The 17,926-nt window shown below is 45.2% G+C and overlaps 2 protein-coding genes across 4 annotated transcripts in view; one reads left to right on the forward strand and one right to left on the reverse strand.

The window, feature by feature from the left end:
• Nucleotides 1-10,949, forward strand: part of RUFY3 (RUN and FYVE domain containing 3) — a 61,447-nt gene extending 50,498 nt beyond the window's left edge. For both annotated transcript variants that reach the window (XM_062574246.1, XM_062574247.1), the window contains exons 15-18: nucleotides 731-810; nucleotides 2,199-2,226; nucleotides 3,283-3,357; nucleotides 5,047-10,949. In XM_062574246.1, coding sequence (XP_062430230.1) covers nucleotides 731-810; nucleotides 2,199-2,226; nucleotides 3,283-3,357; nucleotides 5,047-5,190 — 327 coding nt within the window. In that variant the 3' untranslated portion in view covers nucleotides 5,191-10,949. The remainder of the gene's footprint in view (nucleotides 1-730; nucleotides 811-2,198; nucleotides 2,227-3,282; nucleotides 3,358-5,046) is intronic.
• On the reverse strand, nucleotides 8,356-17,863 carry GRSF1 (G-rich RNA sequence binding factor 1). 2 transcript variants are annotated; one of them, XM_062574251.1, is made up of 10 exons: nucleotides 17,690-17,863; nucleotides 17,433-17,580; nucleotides 16,361-16,516; nucleotides 15,840-15,980; nucleotides 14,120-14,249; nucleotides 11,588-11,748; nucleotides 11,317-11,441; nucleotides 10,297-10,432; nucleotides 9,991-10,074; nucleotides 8,356-8,491 (listed from the first exon to the last, which is right to left on the reverse strand). In XM_062574251.1, exons 1-9 carry the CDS (start codon nucleotides 17,846-17,848, stop codon nucleotides 10,016-10,018), a joined length of 1,215 nt encoding a protein of 404 aa, XP_062430235.1. In that variant the 5' UTR covers nucleotides 17,849-17,863; the 3' UTR covers nucleotides 8,356-8,491; nucleotides 9,991-10,015. The 2 variants fall into 2 exon arrangements, with proteins under 2 accessions (XP_062430235.1, XP_062430236.1); XM_062574252.1 differs by lacking the exon at nucleotides 8,356-8,491 and adding an exon at nucleotides 9,000-9,286.
• Between the last annotated feature and the right edge of the window lie 63 nt (nucleotides 17,864-17,926).

A 17,926-nucleotide genomic window follows, 5' to 3' on the forward strand; every position in this document is an offset into this window, starting at 1 on the left:
GGTGCTTCTGCTAGGAGCAAAAGGGCCAATATGGAGAAAAATTATTTTAGAATGGATTTCTTTTGCCACAAAACTTACATGTGAGTTTTGATCCCGAGGAAGTTTGCATTCGCAGAAATTTACAGGTTTGGCTGAAGTTGCTCACAAGTTCAGAGTACTACTTGTACTCATGGGTGGTTCTGTCAGGGCCTGCCATGCAGGCAGGAGGGCTATTTTTGAGATAGTCAGGTGATAAAGCAGTGTTACATGTGTGGCTTGGGCCATGACCCAGCCCTTATCAGGGGAGTGGGGGAGGAGAATTTGTTTTTTTTTTTTTTCCCCAGCTGAGAGGATTTGTTTCCACTGGTGTTTTTTTTTTAAAAAAAAAAAAAAAAAAAAAAAAGCCTGTAAAGCCAGTTTCCTTTTCAACTTCAACAAAAGAGAAGGACTGTTAAGTCTTGTCTCTAGTAAAAAGAGACCATAGGATGTTCTCAAGATTCCACCTCGAAAATGTGAAAGCAGCTTTTGTATGCCCCTCAGTAGTTTTGTTCACAGCAAAGGGCGAGCAGCCTGTTCTTGGTGGGTTGGTGATCACATGCTTTCACATGTCCAGATATGCCTCTATGCTAAGATTAATATTCTCTAAATATTGTTGTAATGTGTTCCTGTGCACTGTGAGCAGCATGGCAGAGATGAAATTGGAATTTGTTCATATAGTTTGACTGACTGGTAAATTTTTTCCTTTTGGCAGGATGGGAAGCTCAAGATCCAGGAAGAAAATGCTAAACAGAAACAGCTGCCAAGAGAGGAAAACAGTGTCCTGCCACACAAGTATGGAAGAAATGATACCCCATTTTGCCTTCCTCTCTTGTTTGAAGTCCTGCTTGCCCTTCTCTAATTTCCTTGTTGCTGGTTGAGAAGTTTGGAATAGTGAATTTTTCCTGTCTAAGGAAGATTTTCAGCTTTGTGCCTGTTGTTGAGGCCTCTTTGCTATGTCTTGGTAGCTCTTTAAGGGAAGAAGCAGGTTCTACTGCTTGTCCTCAGGGTTTCTGGAACAGAAGAGCTGTCTTTTGATCTTTAAATTTGTTTCTATGTAAATTTAGGGACTTTCCTATTTTTCTTCTCTAGTTAAGCTTCACAAATCAAACCTTGCTGGAGCTTTGATAGGACCATCCAAAGAAGATGTGTTTTGTTAGTGGGGTACAGGGGAAGGGTAGACAATTGAGTGTAGGGTGGTGGTGATGATAGGGAAGGGTAGACAGTTGAGAGTGGGGTGGTGGAGATGATAGGTGGTAGCTTCTGGGCAAGAATAAAGGCTAAAGGGGAGGAAGAACTACTTAAAATAACATCTCTAGAATGTGATTGGGTAAAAAAACAGAGTCCAGGTAGCATGTTTCTAAAATGAATTTTACAAAAAAAACGTGTCATAAAATTGCTTTAGGCTTTGAAAGCTAAGTTTAAGATTTGTTTTTAATGTGAAAAGATGCTTTAAAAAATACAGAAAACAACTCTGTCATGAGGACTATGCTCAGAGATGGCAAGGAGCATTTGAAGTACCCTGTGAATGTCAGGGGTAAAAATGCAATGCTGTGACATGGCACACTGAATATCAATTTAAAGGTGATCAGCAAAGTGTTGTCTTAAAAATAGCATAAGTTCAATTCAAACCTGCTTTGCTGGATATTAAACACCTTCCAGGCCTTCTACACTTCGCTCCTTGTTTCACCTTGACTGCAGAAGCATTATATACTTCTGTCTGCAGGTTTATCTGGAAGGTTTAATGTTATCATTGCCTGTTCACAGAAGATCTAGGGGATGAATATTTTGCAGCAACTTCTTTAAAGATAAAAAGTTGTAAAAATTTATGTACTGTCTAAATGTTTTCCCCATGTTCTTTCTTTCTTTTTTCTGCTCTTCTGCCGTCATTTCACAAGCTTTCTCCTGTTCTTCCCGTTTGAGTACTGCATGTCTAAGCTGATAACATTTATTCTATAGCATGCCACATATGCCTCTTTGCTTTGCTCTCTGAAGCTTATGAATATTTTCTTTCTATCATGCAAGCAGAATTGGCGGAGTAGCTTTGAAGAAATAAAACCAAAAATCAGTATGGGTAGGATTAAAAAAATGGGCTGAGATTGTCCTGTGATACTCCAGATGGTTTCTTAAGTGTAGCGGGGACTGGAACAGTAATGCCAAGTAACGGTGTTCTTTTCTTGTAGGTTACAGAGCGGCTCGCAGGAAGAGCAGGTTGGTGATACGTTTCCTTGCTTTGAAATGCTGAAGGGCAAGTGTGTGGAGGGAGCTTATGGATTATTGCAGCACCTTCCTTGGCCCATATACCCTGAAGTTTATCCCTTGGGTTTTGCAATCCCAAGGATCTGTGTGTAGCGTCCATAGCATTAATTGTTCCCGAGAGGAAAGGCATTGTTTATCTCGGTAGAAAAACTCCTAGTTGGCAGCGCTGCACCTATGTGAGTTCATTTTGCATCCTCCACACAACTGCTGTTTTTTGTTCTGTTTTTCTCTCTTTTTTTTTAACTCATATTCATTCTTTTAATTGTTCTTTTGCCCCACATCTCTTTTGGGTTGTTGTTTTTAAAAAAGAAAATGGAAGCATAATAATATAGTTTAACATTTGTGAAAATTGCAGTGTTTCAACCTCCTTGGTCTGCACTAGGGTTTCACCAGTCACTGTGTAGGTAAGAGGTAAGGTTCAAACTTTACCAGAGTCCAGTCCTTCTCCCCTGGGTGCCTGGTAAACTGCCACTGACTGGGCATAGGATACTGTGACACTCACATTGGCAATTTCTGCATTTGTCAGTTCTTGTTCGTGGACATGAAAAAGATGTTTTGTTTTTCCTCCTTGTTGCTTGGCCAGCCACCTCGGTCTAGGCCTGAAAATGAAGCGGCATGTTCCTGGTTCACGCAACTGTGTTGCAGTCAAGGCATCTGGTTCTCTTCCAGTGTCAGAGTCACTCTGCAGAGCTCGTGTCTTTTACTCGATTTTGGTCACATAAAATTTGACTTACTAAGAGACAGAGGCAGAGAAGACAGCAGAAGATAATATCGCTGTTGTAACCAGTCTTATGACTGTAACACATGGTGTAGCCAGCGTAACTGTACGTGTTGCTGCAAATGCGTGTTGATCCTGGAGGTTGCATGATGTGCTGTGAAGGAAACAAGGATGTGAATTGACTTGTCCCCCTCTGAGATGAGGATCGGCTGTAGAGCCTAATACAAGTGCCATGTAAAGCAGTCATGTAAAGCAGAGCTAAATGTCTTCTGTTTTCATCCTGAGTGTAGGAGCAGCTGTCAGCACCTGGAAATGCCCAGCTCTGCCAACTCTGCCAGGAAGAAAGCAGCCGAAGCAAAAAAAAGGTGACTCTTAAGGCTTGTGTTGTCATTTTAGCCATGTGGTAAATGTACGCATTTCCTCTGATTTTCATTTTGCAACAGGTAACAGAGTGCAGATCTACTGGCAACTTGAGGCAAAGAAACGGCCCTTTACTGTTCAGGCAGCCTTGCTAAACGGTGGACACTTGAGGGTCCCCCAGCTTTTTCAGTGTTTTGCTTTTCCTTCCTCTTTCCAGTTTCCTCCCTGCCATTTTTAACTGTGTGGTTTTGTCTGAAGTCAACCAGAAGTGAGAATAGGAGGGTGTTAAAATCTGTTATTTCTGATCTGTAATCATCTTGGCTTTTTCTCTTGCCTTGCTCTTTTTTTCACAAATGTAACGTTTGTTTTACCTCTCTGTGGCTAGGCCCCTCTTCATATCCCCACTGGAGGAGTCACAGGCTGTGCTGCCTTCCTCCGGACACTCTCCTCCACTGCCACTGAGGAGCAGGAGCAGTTTTCATGAAAACAAAAACTCACCAGTACTTAGCTGAGGCACTGATAAAACTGCTGTCAGTGCAGTAGGCGTACCGGTCACGCTGCAGCAATTACCTCAGGGGTTGTCTAGAAAGTGTAGTTTCCCCCAGTTTATGTGCCAAGACCTGAAGCAGAAGAGTCTTGCTGGGAGCCGTGAAAACAGGCGAGCAGGAGGAGGGAGCCGTCCTTGCGGGCAGTGCCAGCGATAGCAGCTCCTCTGGCACAAGGCACCCAGTACTCTGGCCCTTAGACCTGACGGATCAGTAGAGATCAGCCTGTACCTGGGCTCCAAATAGATCCTGAGAGTTTTTTTTTTTTAATATATGCTCAGAGGAGGCTGGAGGGGACTAGGAGCATGGTGAGGTTACGGATCTGCAGGCAGGAGGACTGAGAAGCTTCCAGCCTCGCACAGATGCGCGCTGCTGACAGCGAGAGCTTGCCCTGCGCCGAGGCAGGGACTCCCAGCTCCTGCTGCGTTTGCAGTTCTGCCTAGCAAACTGCAGCCAACGATGAGGGATTTTTGCCAGGGAAAACAGGGCTCCCGAGGCAGCCCGTTGCGTAGCGCCTGCACAGAAGGCCTTCCTGGCTGCGTTCGGGACCCAGCCTTCTCCTCCCAAATGCTGCAGAAGGGCGACGCTCAGAGCAAATGGCAGTGAGGAGGTGGTACACTGCCCCACTTAGTCACCCTCCGAACTTCTGTTAAGTGCATGGGAACCCTGCTTAGCATTTGTAGTGTTCCCTGTTCCTTTGTGTTCAGAAAAACGCATTAGAAAAACCTGTGGCATTTGCACCACTGCTATATCCACTTCTGATAGAATTTCAGGTGAACGTGCATGCTGATACACACATCCAAAGTTTGACTTGCCATGCCAGTATGTTCATACGGCTGCAAAATACACGCGTGCATCTTCAGTGACAAAATGCCCTAGCTCTACATTGTAACTAGACTTGAGTCGATTAAAATAGGAGTATTACACCTCTTCTCAGGTGTAATAAGCTTTGCCATAGCCTGGTCCCTGAAAGAAGGAGCAAACTTAGTCTTCAGAAGGGGCAAGAGTGAAATTTTTGAGTATCTTTCTCTAGTCCAGTAGAAGATTGGGTTGACTGAATGTTAATAAGGCAACACCAGGTTACTCTGTATTGTTTGTGTGCTTGTCCTGAGCATCCTCTTCAATTTTTGTCCTCTTCCTCCATTTCAGAATGTCTGCAAGAACTGTGGCGGTATCTTCTGTGAAGCTTGTTCAGCCAATGAACTGCCCCTCCCGTCTAGCATCAACCCCGAGCGTGTCTGCAACCCCTGTCACGAGCAGCTCATCCAGCAGTATTCGACCAGCCCCTTGTAGGATGCCCCTTGCACACGGTGGTGACCAAACAATTGCTGTAGCTGTTGTTCATCTCTGAAGTGTTAACGGGGAGTCTGAGGAGAAGAAACGGGCCTGTGTTCAGTGGAGGTCAGAGCAGGAGGCTGCTTTATAGTGTTTACAGTCTCCTGTGACTAAAAACGAACAGTCTGAGCTTTCCTAGTTGAAAATTCTACCTGCTCTCTCACCTCAGCTTATGCTGGGGAGATCTGCTTTGGGAGTTTGACATGAAGTAGCCCTAGAGCATGCCCTGGCCGCTTCAGGAAGCAGTGAGACCAGGCAGCCCCAGAGTCGAGTGCGCGCATGCCTGTGTCTGCGCGTACAAGTCAGGCAAGTTCTCGTCCCCAGTTGTATTGCTTAAAGGCACTCAGCAGTTAAGGTTCACTGGAAGCAAAATGGGAGCACTTTTTTAATCCTCGTGTGTGGCTGCTCTTGAAATACTATTTCCCTTTTTCCTGCTGCCTTTGAGTGGCTCAGCCGTGCTACTTCAGCACCAGGTCTAAGAAGCCTAATAATATGCCAACAAACGTTTTCCACCTTAAGTTTAGTTCAGACCTCTGACCACGGGCTTGCTATGCACACTGGTATCAAAAAAACAAAACAAAACCCAAACCCCCTGGAAGGTCTTCTGCATTTTAGAGATTTGGGGAAGTGGTGGTTAGGGTCTTTTTTGAGGCATGCATGATGTGGTAACAGACCTGCACTGATCTGATCATCACAGCAGGCATGGAAGTGCCTTGAAAACACCTCTGACCTTCTATCATAGACATTCACTGTGACTTGATGACCACAAAATGGTGGTCAGGCCAAAGGGTTGCAACTGGACTTTCCATCTTGATGTAGTAACTGGAGGAATTTGATTTCTAAGTACTTAGATGCATGATACTGAGCACTAACTACACAGAATGCTTAGGGCACCTCATGTCTGGGCACCTCTCCCCCTTGTCATGTGAGAAAGTGGTTATGATATATCTGATATTTCACTGTATTTTGTTAAATTAAGATGAAGCTGGGATGAAGTCTGAATGCTTTTCACCTACTAGAAATTCTAATCTCGAGCACAGTTTAAAGAGGTATTACAGTTTGTACTACATCATGGTTTGTTGCTGTTATCTCAAGGAATTGTGTTTTACTCCAAAAACTGGCAGCTTCCTCATAAAGCACACAGCAGATCAGAGCTTATTTGCTCTGATTTATACTGGAAGCCTGCTTCAGTATTTAAGAGCATAGAATGTTTTGTAATCCATAGAAAACTGATTTATTTATATATCTGGCAGTTAGATTCATTTGGTGTTGTACAAATATTAGTGGACACTGGTTTTATCTCTCAAAATGGATTTTCTAGTCATTAGACTGGCTGGAGCCACATTAAAAAGCATGTCAGAGCTGAGGATACTGTAGGTATGCTGGACTTTGGCACCAGGAGCTAGTTTCTTCTAGTTCCCTGCTGGACTTGGCATTTTCAGCCATACAAGTTCTCTTCCTCCTCTTAGAGCCCTTTAGAGAGGGAGCATTTCACAGGGGGAACTTGCAATTGTTTTCCATGTTCTGCTCTTTCTTCCTCTCATGGTGGTACTTACCGTCTAGACTTCCTTGCTGCTGACTCTTTAAAGTAGACTAGGAACAGTAAACAGATTTAAAATCTAAAAAGCCTGGAGTTCAAGTGCAGGCAAACACTGCTTTGGAGGGTGTGATACCATAGATGAATGGAGAAGATGCTGAATTTACTGGTAACAAGTGTTAATTGTGTGTACATATTGTACACATTTATGGGGATTTTAAATTCCTGTGTCCATAAGCCAATGTGACTTCTCTCCCAAAGAAATTCCGACTCAAGCAATTTCAGTGTTGGAAGATGAAACTGGAAACGTGGCGCTTACAGTAGATAATTTTAATGTTGGTATGTGCATGCAGTTTTGCAACTTTGATGCAACAGCTTATTAGTGACCTGGTGCTGCTTCTGACTGTCCCTAAAGGAGCAACTGCTGCTCTGCTTGCTTCTGCTTGCTTGAGGTGAAGGCCATGGCTGTCTCCGTTTAACACAGCAGGACAGTTCCTTAGCAGGTCCTTTCAGGTGGCGTGAGATCTCTCTGAAGGAGCAGCCGTTCTGGGAGGTGCCTGACGATCCTTCACAATACAGCCCTGGCTGCTGTAATAGCAATTGATGTTTAGAAAGGTCAGAGCGGGATGTGTGTATGCTGCCACCTGCCTGTGTCAGCACTTGCCTCCTTCCTGTTACAGAAGGTGTCATGAACATCTCAGAATTTTTAAGTAAGTACTGGACACTATGCTTTGTGATGCCGCAAATGTTCAAGGCATGTTTGCTCAGGTACTGCTTGTAGTGCTAGATTTTGGAGTCGCGCCTGGAAGGCTTGGACGGGGGAGAGCGGAAGGCAGTTTTCTTTATGTTAATTTTGTTCCATGCATAATAAATTTTCTCATCTGTATCTTGCATCCTGGGCAATCCTTCCTTTCTGCTGTGGCTATATTCTTATATAGTATTTCAAACCCGTCACAGATGCACAAATGCTTACCCAGCATGAGAGAAGCGTGGTAAGGAGGACGAGGTAGTAGCTATAAAACACAGTGCATGCTGACTTCTGTGCACTGGGATCTTAAGTCACTGGTTTAGGTTTTATTGCCAATTCCGCTTCATTTGTGGTAACTTGTCCTGCTTGCAAGTACCTATCCACTTCCAAAACACGTTACTGCGAGTGGACTTCATTCCTCCTGCCGCAGGAACACACCAGTGAGCGAGCAGCCACAGACGTCGTCTGTGCAAGGGCCGCTGACTCACGGAACTGGGCTCCTGTCCAGCTGAGATCCTAGCAATAGCCTCTAGCCACCAGGAGTTAGGGCAGCGCAGGCAACAATGAGACTCTCACGGGGGAGGCAGCGCTTTGCAAGACAGGGGGTATCTTGTAGATTTGAGAACAGTCAGACACAACTGCAGTGCCTGAATGTCTGGTTCCCTTTCAGAAAAGGCATTTTACTCTAGTAATTCTGCTTGAAGATCCTCTCAGGTCAGAGTTGAGCTGTTGCCTTCCAGGGCACAGCACCTGCTGGTTCAGCTCAAGATCAGAACTGCCTCTATCCTACAGCATTCACTGTTACTTTTCCTACTTTTCAAGCACAATTTAGGCAGAGTATGTCAAGGCAATTTATTACATGCTTTTACACAAATCCAGACTAAATTATTTTATACAGTTTATCCTTGCCACTGAGCAGCAACACCTGTGCTTCCATCTTTATGATGATAACCACAGAATGTGTTGGCTTCAGCCTAAAAAGAAAGGAGAAGAAAAAGCCTTTTTACTACCTCATTGCAATTATTTATTACTTGGCTTTTTTAAATATTGCATTTTAATGTAGACAGTTATCTCCAATAACAGAATTGTATAAGTTGGCAATATTAAAAGATCTTACCAGGAAAGGTAAGATGGTATAAACAGGCTGCAATAGATCAGACATTTTCTTACGGGGTGGAAGGGAGGAAGGTTAATTCTGTTGGGCCTGAGTCCCAGCACACAGCTCAGCAGCAGTCCGGTACTCAGTCCTACAAACACTCCCCCTCGAGGTAAGTGTGCTTAAGGAGGGGCGTGCTGAATCTTTGCCCCAAGGGCTTATCCCCAGCCTGGGTTAAAAAGCCAGCGCTGCCCTGCCAGGTCCCCAAGCTCCGCAGTGGCAGTGGCATGAGCTGGCCCTCCCCACCATGGCTAGGGCAGCCCAGGGGGCTGGGAGTGTCTTTCCTGTAGCCTCCTCTCCCTCCCCTTTCAGAAAGGAATTCATGGAAGCTTTAGAAGTTGGCCAGAGACTTGGATAAACGTCACGAGAGACCTTATTCCCACTGTGTATGTGGGGTGTCACAGCCTTAGCTTTAGGAAACCATTCCGTGACACCAGGAAGGGCCATCTCCTGTTTGCAGTAGGGACAGCTGCCTGGTAAGTCACCCAGACTTAACAGCAGTGCGAACTTTCCTGCTGCACTGTGCCTGCCTTGGCTCGGGAGCAGCATCCCTCACTCAGCTGCAATATAGCCTGTGGTTTTTTTCCACGTAAACCTGAGAGGTACACAGGCCCTGTGCAGACAAAAAAAAAAAGGGGGGGGGGGAAGCTGTAGTAGGACAGTTTTTAACACTGTGACACACACTACAATCTATCTGCACTGAGTAAAGGTCTTCTATCACACTTGCATGATTTAGAAACATGCATTCTAATTTTTTTAGATTAAAAAAAAAATGGAGCGTGCTACAGCTGGCTACACTTGCCCAAAACTGTAAGCAATGTTTCTCCCCACGTGAAAGACTTAAGTACTATCAAATATAAGGCTGTGAAAAACACTTAATCACTCTTCAACTTCTATACAGGGAATATGTTAGAACTTAACCACTCTCGTGGTTCTGTTTTTTTTTTTTTTTTTTTTTTTAAGAAGGAAAAAAAACAACAATAAAAAAGACTTTTGTACATTCCAGGATTTCTCAGCTGTGAAAGGTTAAGTTTCTGTGTAGCTCTGCAAAGTCTGGGCTAGCACAGCTTGGCCAGCTCTGCCTGTAACCTCAGAAATGAGCTCCTACCCCCTTAGCCACAAGAATTTATTGTTGTGAAATCTGGATTCTTGGGTCAGAGGGTTTAGGCCTGATGCCTGACCGCTGGTGAGCAGTGATGATCAGCTTCAGTCACTTATGTTAAATTACAGCCTTAAAGCTACTTGAAATCCATCAAATATCAGAAATACCAGGCATAAGACAGACACATGCTTCTAAAAAGAAAGGGATCAACTTACCAAATCTGCTGCTGTCCCACTGTCACTAGCAATCTTGTTTGACCTTTGCATGTTCTTTCAGGAACAACTCAATGGAGCTGCACTCTGGGGAACAATTTAGAGAGGTCAGTTTGTGTTCAGTTACTCACATGTATTACATTCTCCTCTCTTTTTCCAGAAAGCCAGTTTAACATCACAGAGCAACTTGAAATTCCAGATTTAAAATGCTCCTGTTGAGCAATGTGTTAGCAGTAGCCAGGTGGGCCGTGCCCAAGCACCTGAGGACCTAAGGCTTATAGTTACAACGCTCTCTTCCTTTTCACTTACGTGCATGTGACACCTCCTTGGCCATTGCAGCAACTGCCTCCTCGTGGCTCTCAAAATGTACGTCTGCTTCTCCTGTGGCTTCTCCATGGGAGTTGTATTCTACCATGACCCTCGTGGGCTTCAGGGGAGCGAAAAACTGAAAAGGAGAAAGGGGAGAAAAACAGTAGAGGGGAGTAGTCAAAACACGATGAGTTGGGTGAGCAGAGTCTCCCTGGATAAAACAACAGAAACAGCAGCCTCCAACTCCCTGGACTTCCACGGGAAGGAAAACTGGTAACTTACCCCAAGAAAAACTTGATGAATACATAATTTTTTTTTAAACTACCAAAGTGAGTGGAGCTGCAGTGGTCTGAGCTCATTAGCTCCTTGTGCGCTAAGCACTCGAGTACCTACACCCATCACTCCCTCCACCCCCCCGAGCCTGGGTGAAGCTGATGCGTGTGTGAGTGTGCTGTCCCACACTGTGCAGCATCCCGCCCCCTGTGCGCGTGAGCTCCAGACGCTGCTTTTTTTGACAGGAGCAAAAGTCTTCACACAGCACTCAAATTCTGTGCAATAACCAAAGTCCAAACTGAATGCATGTACCTTCATTCTGTGACTCTGTATACTATTAAAACCAAGCGGAACTGGTAATAAAAAGATTGTGAAATTTATTTTGTGTGTGGTCAATTATTTGGAAATCTCTCAAAGTTTATAAATGGATGCTCAATAGAGAGTAATGGCTATTCAAGATACCCAGCAACCTTTTATCCATTTTTACTGACAGAAGTGTAATGCTGAACCCTAGAGAACCTTTGGCTACTGTGCCCGTGGGCTCCCAGCAACGCTGTGGAGCCTGCAACCCCTTCAGCATCCCTCAGCAACAGGATGCCAGCTAAAGTTTCCAGATACAGTCAACCTGAAGCGAGGCAGCACTGAGCACTAACACAGAGATAAATTACAAATTTTAAGCTACTTCCTCTGTAAAGATCAATCTATCTGATGATAGTCACCACTGTTCATCCTCTTACTGCTACTCACATTTATTATATCTTGGGCGCTAGCCTGGGTAGGAAAACCCCTCACGTGGACAAAATGCTGCGACAACGAGGCATTCCCAGGTTCCGAAACGTGCCCAGACCTTTCTGTTACATCTCTGTACAGTTCTGCAGAATCGAGCAAAAGCGCCGTTAGCACCCGCAGTCATCACCTCGCTCATGTGACAGCTGTAGAAACACAGGGTCGTACCGCGCAGACAGCGGAGGTAACATGAAGGTGCCTCAAGGAACACATGCAACAGGGAGGGACTCACTGTTCTCTCTTTTGGCACTGGAGCCTCCCGCGTCACTCAATCCTCCTCCTTCAAACACCGAGTCATGTTCTTTACCCGCTCTCGGGTAAGTTGACAGCTGTTTGTGGGGCATCATGTGCTTTTGCATTTGATGCTTTCTACTTATATATACTTCTATGTATCTAGAATTAAAAGGAGAAGATTACGTAGCGCGTGCGTGCCCTCCACAAAGCGCTCCTCCAGATTTTAAGCAAGTCATTACTTCAGGACATGTTCCTGTCTCAGCTCCAGTTACCTACTAGATGTGAGAGTTCTGGTACGTAGTTGCCATTTTGGGTTTACTGGCAAGTAACAGTTTTGAAGAAGAAAGTCATTCAGTTAGATTTATGAAAGCCCTTTTTAACTTGAAATGAGAGCTGCTCTTCTTTTTAAGCCCCCAACTGTCAGATCGATTACCAATTTTGCCTGGACAAGGTCTTTAGTTTACAGCCTTTTAGAAAGCTCTCGTAGAAGCAGTATCAATCATTACAAAGCAAGCTCATGCTTTGCTGCAGAAATAGACGTTTACTTGCTGTGAAAAATGTTTTCTGTTCCTTGCCGTTGCATGCATCCTTTCCAGTCAGCCCTGTACATGCGTGAAACTACCTGTTTTCCCCTTGATGCACCCCCTGCAAACTACGCTGGCAACACCTGCAATTTCCACAACTCTTGAATTAAAGAGAAGCCAACTCCAAAACAGGAGATTAATGAAACAGGCATATACAGAAGTTGAGCAGGGTCATACTGAATATCTCAGAGGTTCCCAGATTTACCATATCTCTATGAAATTTATGGGATAAAATGTAATCATGTGGGAAAATAAAGCTACAGATACAATACACCAATATGAAATGCAGCCTTAAGGGAATGTAGCACAACCTCCCTTACACCAAAAAAAAAAAAAAAAAAAAAAAAAAAAAGTATTGCCAGAGCATAAAACATTTAACACCTTGCAGCTTTCTCTACCCAAGAAGCCCTTACACAGAGCCTCCTATGCCAATCTTTCAGAGCCCTGGAAACAGCAGCCAGCTGGTCCTTACATACATAAATGTAGCTAGCTCATTTCCATAGCACACAAGGAGTAACGTGATGGAGAACATGAGAGCCTGGACACCCAGCTGAGGTGGGTAAGCCTACACTCCATACTGTGCACAACCGATGGCCCTTTCTGGATAAAACTAATAATCCAGAAAGAGCAAGAGAAAGCTGACAGTAGTTTCACAGCCTACTCTGTTTCTTGGCTAATTACACAGCAATAGAGAGAGATAAAGTCACGTAGGTGAGTCTGCTCAGCCCTTTTCCAACATTGGGGAGAAAAGGTTAATGGTGGATTGGGAGAACAATTAATCCCCATTGGTGGGCAGGGAGGTGTGTGGGATAATTCAATTATTGGGCACGCCTCCAGAGGAGTGGTTTCCTTTTAAAATGGGGGAGAAACAGAAAAGAAAGTAATAAAAGAAGAGAATTGGGTACCAGTAGCCTATAGAAAAAGAAGCATGTCTAAGAGAAATATTCTGCAACCTGACATTCAGAAAGAGAAATAAGCTATCAAAGAGAAATCAAAATCCAAGGAGGGTAAAAACAAGCCTTATATTCTGAGTATAGCTCAGGATTCTGGGGAGAAGCTGCATGTGCTTCTACTTGAGAAAAGAGAGGCCCTCAGGAGGGAAGAGCCTGGTGCAGGGGCTCTACGTTCTGTAGGAAAGCACATAAGGGCGGGTCAAGGATGGCCCGGGCAGGCGGCGGAGTCGCTGAGGAGGTCGGCTGCTGCGGGTGCCGAGCAGCAGTCAGCCACGGAAACGGGCGCAAGGCAGAGGGGCCTGGTAAGTGGTGCTTTGCATGACGCACGCTCCCAACGGAGACGCCGGTGGGGACATTTGCTGGGCTGGAGGAAAGAGAGGGTTGCCAGAGGGCTGGAAAGCATCTGGCAGCACTGTGAAACCTCAGAGCCAGGGCAGGGCACGGGCAAACGCTTGTAGCGGGAAGGCGACCATCTGTACTGGTGCCTGGGCGAGCGCAGTCTTTTGGCGTAACTCCTCCAGCTCTGACCACTGCCAAACCAGTCACACAGGGGTTGGACTGGTTTCAGGTGTAGTTCAAAATAACAGAGATTATTTCTGATAGGCATGAAAGCCTCTTCCCCACCCCCTCACCCCAAGCTGTACGTGCCAAAGGCTGCTCTGTGGTGCAGAGAAGCCCATCAAAACAGGTTTCATTTTTCTGATTTTTCTTCCCTGGAACCTGTCAAGATTCTTCAGAAAATACCCCTGAAAAAGGTGAAACTCATCTTAGAATATTTAAGAGGGCACTATCAGGAAAGAAATGCTTTAAGGGACTGCCATGGTTTCCAAGAGAATTTGAATCCAAAGCCAGAGTTCTACATAGGTCTTTAGCTACGGTATACTAGTATTACTATTCAAGCAGGTTGCTTTACCTGGTAAGAGGCAAGCTCTAAGTTACACCACATGCTTTATACCAGTTGCTGTCTTCTGTTAACCAGAGCAAAGCACCTACCTATTCCCAATGTATTCCCTGTGCCTTAATAGGGCTTTAGCTGCCATTTCTGGAGCTGCAAACTGCACGTAAGCTTCTCCTGTTCTTCTGTCTCCCCGGTTAACGAAAGCTATGTCAGTTATGCTCAAACCTATATGGAGGGGGGAGAGGAAAAAGGCATTTACATTGTCAGAAGAACTTCTGCCATAGTGCAAAAGGATATCACTTCTCATTGCCTTCTGTTTTAAGACAGAAGCCAACCCAGCAATAACCTCATTCTGACAGAACTGCTCACGCTGGCCCAAGTACTTTTTTTTTTTTTTTGTCTAATTCTTTCTTTATTCCATTTTACTGTATTTTTACAAGTTAGTTTTCATGGAATCCTCAATTGCAATAATGAATCCACAGGAGGTTTCAAACAAGAACAACAAGTGAACTGAAGTTCTAGAAAACAAGCAAGTCCAAAGTGAAAAAAACCAACAACAAAAAAACAAAACAAAAAAACAAACTTGAACTAGAACTCTTTGTTCTGGTCTCTTTTCTTGTTTTCTTCTTAAAACTTGGGCCAAATTCAGTTAATGTGTTATTCCCTGCTTCTCTCTTCCTCCACCCCCTTCTGCCCCTTGTAGCCCCACAGTATCTTCCTGGAGAGCCTGCAGTACATTAAGTCACTGTATCAGACACAAGACAGACTAAGATCTTTGAGTTCTAACTTATATTGGCACGGGCTGGGCCTCTAAACTTATTTTGGCTTTTTTTTTTTAAGCCTAGGTATGTGGGTTTTCTTCACTATTACCTTCTGCAATGGTCTCCCTAAGCTTCCAAAGAAAAGGAAACAGTTGCTCCAAAATGCATGAGCTGCCTTGGATGTCTCACTGGGATGACTCTGCTTCTAGTCATTTAAACGCCTTAGTTAACTGTTGGTGATTAATATAAACAGTCATCACACCAGTGATCTTCATTTATTGGCATGATGTTTGCTATTATGAACCTTAGTTTTGGAGGACTCAGTGTGTGCACGCACAACTGCAATGGAGGGAGGTGAAAGAATTGGTTTGGGTTCAGTCTACAACCTAATCTTTACCTAAGAAAACATCAAACAATCCTACAAACCCCAGAAAAGCTTCTTCCTAACGAACCCATGTGGGAGCTGCCCGGCCTGCTCCACCACTGAGGCTGGAGGACTTGCACTGTCCACTGCTTGCTCAGCTGAGAAGCTGGGTAGTAACCATTCCCAACCATCAGCCAGGAATATTCAATTATGAAAAACACACAGCTGCTATAGTTTTAACTGTGGCATATGTGAACTAACTGTTATGACTACACTTTTATCAACATTTATGTTGTGCTTACTTGTGCTTTTGACTGTAATACAACCATTTCCTCCCCCCCCCCCCCCCATAAGTTAGCCAATCTGGGCACTGGTAGCAATCAAATGCAGAAAATTTGATCTAGATTAATCTGTTTCCTTCTTTTCCCCCAAAAGACTGCTGCAAGTACTGAACCCAGGTTAGACCTCCAGAAACACTCGCAAGGGATATTATAATCTTGCAGATGAAAGCTTTAGATGCATTCACTTGCAATGGGGTCACGACTTTTCATACTGTTTAAAGTGCTCCTGCTTCTTACGGCAAACTGGAGAGTTTTTGCAAATCTTTCTTAGAGTAATGATAGCCTAGCTACACTGAACTTAGAGCAGGAAATAAATCCTAAACAAAGAGCAAAAGGTAGTCGAAGTTACCTGCAAAGAAATCTGAAATATCATCTTCAGTGGAGCTGAACGGAAGGCCTCTGAGTAGTACAACCCCATCGTTAATGGCCTGTGACTCATTCTGCAGACTCTGCAACAAGCCTTCTGCATCTTTATCATGTACTTCAAACACTGCAAGGAACACAGGCACACAACATGTTTTCCTTCATGGTGGGCAGAAGGTGACATCTGGCAGGAGCCTTCTTCTAAGACAACACTTCCCTCCACCTTCATCCTGTTTCCCCCCATTAGAGCACTCTGTGACACCCCAAGGGTACCCCTTGCTGCACAAGCCACCTCCCCTTTCCCTTCCTGCCCAGCCTAGCAAAGTCTGACTTAGTGATGCCTCTATTGTCGCTTTTGCTGCTTTCTTCTATTTCCTTCACATCCTGCATCTTTCTGCTGTCCCACACACATCAGCTTTACTACTCATTTTGTATTAAGGGGGTCTTACCGACTTGAGCATGCTTTTCTTCCAGTTTACAGTTACAGTTCTGCTGTTTCAAACATACCTTTCACATAGCGTGGGCCCATGTATCTCAAGTGCTTTTCCAAGGCTCTCTGGACATCTGCTTTTGATTCCAGCTCAATCAAGGCATCTCCCCTCCGTCTCCCATCCCTGTTTAAGAGGAAGTGTATGCCGTTCTCACCGTTTCGAATTCTACAGCCTAGAAATTGGGAAGAGGTAATACACAGAAATATATGCAACTGCATTGAACATGAAGGGCGGGGAGTTGATCCTAGATCAAACTGAATATTCTGTACAGAGTTGTTTTTCTCAGTAGCGCAAAATACATTCCTGAAACAAAGGCTAGAAAAACTCTGATTTCTAACCTTAAAGCTAACACAAAACACTCTTCACAGAGAAGAAACTGGCTTGGTGCCCCTTAGCTTCCACAATTGTGTAATTGGATAATGTATTCCCACGCTGCAGGTGAACTTTTTGTTTCTGAAAGCATTTTTTTGTTTCAAAACCACTTTTTTTAATCCTAAAGAAATGCTATGCAGTCCTTCAGTCAACTTATACTCTGCCTGCTGGAAGTTCTTTCCTTTAGGAGTTCAATTTGACTTAATTTAGCTCGGCAGGTTAACAAATCATTTAAAAATCTGATCCAACAATCTGTTCTACTGTGGTGGGATGCATCATAACATTACAGAATAGAGGAATCAGCCCTGCAAAGGTATGCATCAAGGTCAGAAAGCAGCAGTGAAATTTCAACTGGGAAGTAAACACCATTTTTTCAGCCTGTTTAAAAGGACTGGGGGAAAGCCAACCACAATGGTATTCAAGTGGACAATCTGAACTCAGAGCAATGTGCCTTTAGAGCTGAAACACTGATCAAGGGGAAGGCTTGCTCAAATAAATAGGAAATCCTGTACTGAAGAGCTGGCCCCTATAATCACTTCCAAACTAATGGCTGGTGACTACACGTATTATGAACATAGGCTAGGCACAGTTCTACAACAGTATTCATCTTTCACTGACTAACGACTCTCAAGAATCCTTTCTGATAACTAATTATTAAGCGCTAGGGTCCGCAACGCCCCGCTTGGCTGCCCTGCTACACAGAACTAGCCCCGTACTATCGAAGAAGGTCAGCACGTCTTCCTCGGTGCAGGAGAAGGGGAAGCCCTGCGCCCTGATGAGGAAGACCGACTCTTCGTTCTCTGCCTTCGGGGGCAGCGGCTCCTGCTCTGCCAGGTGACCATCCTGAGGGGGGGCGCCGGCGACCTGTTACCAAAAGAAAACCAAAAACAGGACTGAAAACATTAATAGTAAAGGCAAAAGGAGGCGGCGCCATGTTGCGCCCCCCACGCGGCGCGGCGCGGCCCGGCCGTACCTGGCTGCAGCTGCGGGCGGCGGGCGGGCGCGGCCCGAGGGCGGCGGCGAGGAGGCGGCGCGGCGGCGGCGGCGGGCGCAGCCAGGGCGACGGCGGCGCGCGGCGGCCCAGCAGCAGCAGCGCGGCCAGGCCGCGGCGGGCGACGGTGGCGGCGGCCATGGGCAGCGGTGGCGGCGGCGGCTCCGCCTCCTCTTCCCGGCAGCCGCCGCGGGCGCCGGGCGGAGCCGGCGCGGGGGG

This window comes from Rhea pennata, chromosome 4 (assembly GCF_028389875.1).
Source record: "Rhea pennata isolate bPtePen1 chromosome 4, bPtePen1.pri, whole genome shotgun sequence".
NCBI lineage: Eukaryota > Metazoa > Chordata > Aves > Rheiformes > Rheidae > Rhea > Rhea pennata.